Source organism: Zonotrichia leucophrys, chromosome 12 (genome assembly GCF_028769735.1).
Source record: "Zonotrichia leucophrys gambelii isolate GWCS_2022_RI chromosome 12, RI_Zleu_2.0, whole genome shotgun sequence".
Taxonomy (NCBI): domain Eukaryota; kingdom Metazoa; phylum Chordata; class Aves; order Passeriformes; family Passerellidae; genus Zonotrichia; species Zonotrichia leucophrys.
This window is the reverse complement of record NC_088182.1, coordinates 10,122,687-10,128,686: the sequence shown is the minus strand read 5'-3', so window position 1 is coordinate 10,128,686 and position 6,000 is coordinate 10,122,687. Positions and strand designations below refer to the sequence as shown.

Genomic DNA, 6,000 nt, shown 5'->3' with positions numbered 1-6,000 from the left:
TAGCCGAAAGAATATTAAAAAAAAAAAAAGAAAAAAAAAAAAAAGAGGTGTATTTTCAGGCCACGTGTATTTTAAGGCCACGAAACTTTGTGATGCTTCCGAAGCACTGACCGTGCACAGGAAAGTCACCAGGAAACTCCCGACCCTGCCAGCACAGCAGCGACTCCCGTTTCCCCTCGGGGAGCCCCGGAGCCGTGACAGAGCCGGGGAGGGCAGCGCGCACCGCGGAGCGCCGGCAGGGCACGGACACGGCCCCGGCCGCGGAAACCCCGCCGGCCCCGCCCGCCTCCGCGGCCGGGCCGAGCCGCCGCCGGCGCCGCGGGGCTCTCGGGGGGCGAAGTTCCCGTGGCGGCGGCTGAGCCGCCCCGTGTCACTTCCTGCGGGCGGGCGCGGGGCCGCGGGCGCGGGGCGGGGCGGCGGCGGCGCCCGGCGGGGCTCGGCGGGCCGGGGCCGGGGCCGCGGGCGCTGCGCTGCGCCGCCAGCCGCGGCCGAGGATGCGGCGGAGCCGGGCTCCGCGCCTGGCGCTGGCCGCCGGCCTCGGCTCGCTCCTGCTCGTCCTCTTCTACTTCCAGAGCAGCCTCAGCCCAGGTGGGTCCGCGGGCGCCGCGCTCCGGGAGGGTCCCCGGCGGTGGCGGGCGGGCGGAGAGGGGAGCGGCACACGGCGGGGCACGGCGGGCAGCCCTTCCCTGCTCCCGGAGCCCCTCGGGTGCCGGCCGGTCTGAAGTTGTGTCCGCCGGGGAAGTGGCCGGCGTTGTCCATCGCTCGGCTGAGCCCGTCCAAGTTCGGCGCGGTGCGAGCGGCGCTCCCGTCCCGCAGTGACAGACAGCCGTGCCTCCTCCCAAAGGCACCGTCCCTCGGGTCGCTGTCCCGCTCGCTGTCCCTGCGGGGCACCAAGCCCTGGTGAGCTCGGTGCCATCGCGGAGCTGAGCGCAGTTCGCAGCCCCGCCGAGGCTGAGCGGGGTCGGTGCGGGAGAGCGGAGCTGCCCCGTCCCGCCTGTGCCCATTCACAGCCGCGGTCATCAAAGTTCCCGGGAGACTTTGAATGGCTCAAGGGACTTCTCGTGTGTGTGCTCTTAGAAATTTCTCGCAAGTTGGGAAAGAATTCTGAGCTAAAAATCTGAACCGTTTTGCACTGGGAGGGATAATTTATTTCCCTGCCTTTTCTGCTCCTTTGGGGAAATTAGTTCCTCTTTCCTACGAGATGTTTTTTGGGTAATTGCTGCCGTTTTAACAATGTACTAATGTTTTCTGAGTACAGCAGCAATCCATCAATGGGGCCTTTAGAGTTACATCTTAAAATTCAGAAGACTGACTTGACTGAAACGTTAATGGAATTTTATCAGTGTAGACTAAATGAAATGTGATTTTCTTTTTAGAGGGGCTGCTCCATCGCTTTAATGTGTTTTTTTCCTAAAAATAAAAAAGGCATAACTTGTTGGCTGAGTAAGATTGAAAAGGAGTTGGGTTTCGAGCAAGCATTTGTTATTTCTAGACGAGTATGTGAAGCTTGTCAGATGAATTCAGAAATCCCAGAAGACCATAATCAGTATTGTATTCCTTAGTAACTTTTTCTTTTCTTAAGGAAATTATTTATGCATCATATTTTAGTACTGAGGCTGCTCAGTAAAAAGTGCAGCACTGAATCAGCTTTAATCTCCAGGGGTGCTAATGAAGAGATGATTGTGTTTTACACTGGATATGCTTTCTAGCATCTGTCTGGAAAACAAATCTCTTTTCAGGGCTCTGGTTTTCAAAAAAGAGATTCTGCTGGTCTGAGTCAGCAGAACTTTCTGCGATTAGTTGACTTTAATTCCTCACCTGATGTCAACCCAGTTTCACGCAGAGTTCCTGTCAGGTCAGAGCAAACCAGGTGATGGTGATGGTGGTGGTGTCTCACGAGGCACTGGAGGGAATTTGGGTCTGGAATGCTAATGCAATGCCCTGCAAATCTATTATTTCACGCGGGACAAGTGTGGTTTTTGAAAGTTCCCATAGATGCTGATAGGTCTGAGGTAGGGATCTCCAGCTGCTGGAACCAAGTAAGGTTTGTCACTCTGTGGGAACTCGTTTGTGAGGATGTGGATGGTCTCTGCAGATTTGCCCCTTTAGGTTCAATAAAGAAGTGAGTTAAGGCAATATTCATGTTCTCTAACACCAGCTTATTTTCTAGCCACACTGTTGTCTCCCTGGGTCCAGCCTTCATTTTTGTGCCATTTCTTTCCCTTATTATTTTTCAGTTTACAGTTTTTCCTTTCCTCTTCAGATCAGTGAGAAACACTAGCAGAGGAAAGGTCATTACCATATACAGAAAAGAAGCAAGCTACAGATTACTTCATTTTTTTATCCCAAGTGAAAACAAACTGAGACCAGTTGCTAGAATTTTAGAAGTTATAAGTTACAATAATAGGTAAACAATTTGCAAATGAAAATGTCATCTTTAAAGTGATGTTTGCCTGGGGGTTATTTGGAGTTCTGGTTGTCTGGTGTCATTTGGTTTTTATATAATAATGAAGAAAAATACTAGAAAAAAAGGAAGCAGTGCTATGAGTTTCCCCCAGGAGCAGTCAGATCCTTTCTCCATCATTAGCAGGATTGAGCAGGTTGCCTTCCCTGGGCCACCCACAGTCCATTACACGGAACATGCTGAATTAATCCTTGCTAATGGCACATAGAGACCAAACCTTCCTGTGACCAGGACAAGGAATGGGGACAATGATGATACAAACCTTTAAAGCTTGAGAGTGCTCAGGGCTCCCTCAGCTCAGGGAGCAGGAATTATCCACTCTGGTTGCCTTGCCCACTCACAGCTCCACCCGGACAGTTGTGCATGCATGCAGTGGTTTGTGCTGAGCTCCGTGGCTGGCCTGGATGGAATAAGGCTTTCTTGTTCTGCCTCAGGAACACCCACACACCAGCCTGTGCTGAAATAACTCTGCTCCTGAATGCCGCTGAGTTGGTGATTTTGGTGGTGGGCTGAGTCAGTCTGTACTGCAGGCAGTGCAGAATTCCCTGTTGTCCCTCCTGGAGGCAGGAATGGGTTCAGTGTGTTTGCCAGAGGGGTGGGACAGGTCCTGGTGCTCCACAGGGAGGTGGCCTTGTGTGCCTGAGTGTGCCCTGACCTCGTGGCCCTGGTGGGTTTTGCTGCCTTTCCCTCCTGCTGGCTGTGCTGGTGGGCAGACACGGGGTCAGCAGCCCCTCACTGCCCTGGCCCTGGGGTGGAGCTGTGCCAGGGGCTGTCCCCTGTGACCTGGCTGTCCTGCTGGCCATCAGCTGTGGCTCCAGGCTCACAGGTGCATGGCCAAGGGGAGGATGTCTGCATTGCAGGAAGGTGTTGAGGTGGTGCTGAGCACACTGGCCCTGGACCTTCCACACCATGCCACAGTGGGTAGTTCTGGCGTGTACCTGGAGCAGTCACCTTTCAGCACCTCCCGCACCTGGGCTGGTGGCGTGGGCAGGTGTGCTCAGCTCCCAGGCAAGCCTCAGGCCATCTCAGCTGGGCTCAGGGGGTGATGAGGGCCCCCAGGAGTCCTTGGCTGTACTGGTGTCACTTCACAGCCGTCCAGGAGATCCTGTCTGGCCTCAGCATGTTTATCATCCACCATCTGAGCTGATGTTCCTCTGCTGTTCCCACTGTGAGCTGTGCTGGCTTGTGCACGCTGTACAATTTCTGCACAGAGGTGAGGGTACACAGCAGGGCTCCTAGGCTGGTGTTTCATCTCACTCTGCTGGCAGCACATCTAGGCTGGCACAGCAGGAGACACTGGAGCCTGCCATTCCTTGTCTGCATCAGAGCTTTGGTCACTGCTGTTCTCAGGGGGACCACACTGATTTTAGCAACAGTGGGGGAGGTGGGATTACTCTGGTTGTACAGATGAGGGATAGAGGGAAGGGGGAACATGTGAGGGAGGTAGAGGAAGGTCCTAAGGCCTTGTGTTCATCTGGTCTGAGGTTTCTGCAGGGCAGTACTGTGGGGCCACTCCAATGGTGTGTCTTTGGGGCAACTGTGAGTAGGCAGACTGTACTGACATCTGGAGAGCTGGCAGATTTTCTCCAATAAGAAACAAGGAAAAGCTCTCAATCTTAAAGTGCTCCCTTTATTTCTGCTCTGGTTCTGTCCATGTGCAGCATCCAGCTGTTGTTTCTTAGGTCTTTTTAGCAGCACTTGCTCTATGCTGGCTTCTGTTGTTTCACATCCTGCTGTCAGCACGAGCTGTTGGACCTCACGGGGCCTTGCAGGTGAGATGTACTCAGCCTTTGGTCTGACTCTTTCACAACGAGAGATACCAGAAGTGCCAGGGCTGTGATCCTATTCCAGAAAGCTTTCCAAGTGAGAAAGCAGCGAGAGCCCTCTCTCCATCCTTATCTGCTCCTGTATCAATCAGCTGCATCTCCTCTGAGCTCTGATAGAGCAAAGCCTCTTCCAACCCCTTCACCAGCCTGAGACAGAAGGGTTGGGGTGCTGCAGGAGGATGAGCAGCAATGCCAGAAGCCATCTCAACACCTGTAGCAGATACCACAGGTAGGAAACTGCATCACCATCTCTGTGTTTGCTAGCCCTCTGATGTACCAAGGTGGATATGGAAGACGTCACTGCCACCATTCTCTGCCAATTCTCAGGTGGTTTCAATTGCCCAGCCCAACACCCCTCAGGACCAGCAGATCTTGGAGAAACTCTTGCTTCTCATTGTTCCAAATTTATTGATCTCAGTCAGCTCCATCTCTGTGCCTAAATATTGGTCCCTTCAGAGGGATACAAATTATTACAGAGATTGTAGAGTTGATAAGTGATTTGACCCGCAGAGCTCTGATCCCTGAACCTACAACTGCACCTAGACCCGGCGTGAATGGAGATAAATACACACCTAAATATTAGCAGACCTTTGAAAACTAGGGATTTTCTTTTTCAGAACAGGAAAGAGCCTGTTTTAATCCTCAGTTCCTCCCCATTGTTTGAAGGTATTTGGAGGTTGAAATTCAGCCACTGCCTTGGGACGTGTGCAGGATTTGGCCAGCGAATGCTCCGAGCCTGGGTCGTGCCTGCAGCTGGCTGACACATGTCCTCAGCCTTCCAGATAACCAGGGACATGCTGCTGTTACCTTGGCTAAGGCTGACAAATCTAGCCACCCTCAGATAGTGTTGATTTTTCTTTTCTTCTCTTCTCTTCTCTCTTCTCTTCTCTTCTCTTCTCTTCTCTTCTCTTCTCTTCTCTTCTCTTCTCTTCTCTTCTCTTCTCTTCTCTCTTCTCTTTCTCTTCTCTTTCTTCTCTTCTCTTTCTTCTCTTCTTTCTCTTCTCTTTCTCCTCTCTCTCCTCTCTCTCCTCTCTCTCTTCCTTCCTTCCTCTCCTCTCCTCTCCTCTCCTCTCCTCTCCTCTCCTCTCCTCCTTCCTCTCCTCTCCTCTCCTTCCTCTCCTTCCTTCCTCTCCTCTCCTCTCCTCTCCTCTCCTTCCCTCCTTCCTCTCCTCTCCTCTCCTCTCCTCTCCTCTCTCTCTCTCCTCTCTCTCCTCTCCTTCCTCTCCTCTCCTCTCCTCTCCTCTCCTCTCCTCTCCTCTCCTCTCCTCTCCTCTCCTCTCCTCTCCTCTCCTCTCCTCTCTCCCTCTCCTCTCCTCTCCTCTCCTCTTCTCTTTCTCATTTCATTTCATTTCTTCCTAGGGCAGTTTTCCCCAGGTCATTTTCCCAGTCATAGTATTGTGATGCCCAGCATGCAGCCTCTTCCTTTTGAGGAGCCAGCACTCAAAGTGCAGTGACATTTGTCAGCCAAGATGTTGGCAAGCACAGGCTGGATGCCCTCAGATCTGTTTTTTTTGGAAAGGACATGAAGCACTCCATTGGTGACCTGTCGGGGTAGCAGAATCCGCGCAGTCCAGTGCTGAGAGCAGGGCAGTAATGAAGCCCATCTGCTCCTGAGGGCCAGGCTTTCCATGAGGAATGCTTTCTCTAGTCCTTCTTGGCTTTATACAGTTTCCTGAGAATCTCTGATCCATGCAAGAGGTTTTGGAGGGG

At 52.7% G+C, this 6,000-nt stretch overlaps 1 protein-coding gene across 2 annotated transcripts in view; it reads left to right on the top strand.

Annotated features, from left to right (window-relative positions):
* The first annotated feature begins 455 nt into the window (after nt 1-455).
* The window catches only part of CHST13 (carbohydrate sulfotransferase 13), a 28,226-nt gene continuing 22,681 nt past the window's right edge, over nt 456-6,000 (top strand). Inside the window, exon 1 of one of the 2 annotated variants that reach the window (XM_064723885.1) lies at nt 456-588. In XM_064723885.1, the coding sequence (XP_064579955.1) occupies nt 495-588 (94 nt within the window). In that variant the 5' untranslated portion in view covers nt 456-494. Of the gene's footprint in view, nt 589-1,805; nt 1,856-6,000 lie in introns of those variants that run through there. The other variant, XM_064723887.1, reaches the window with a different exon arrangement.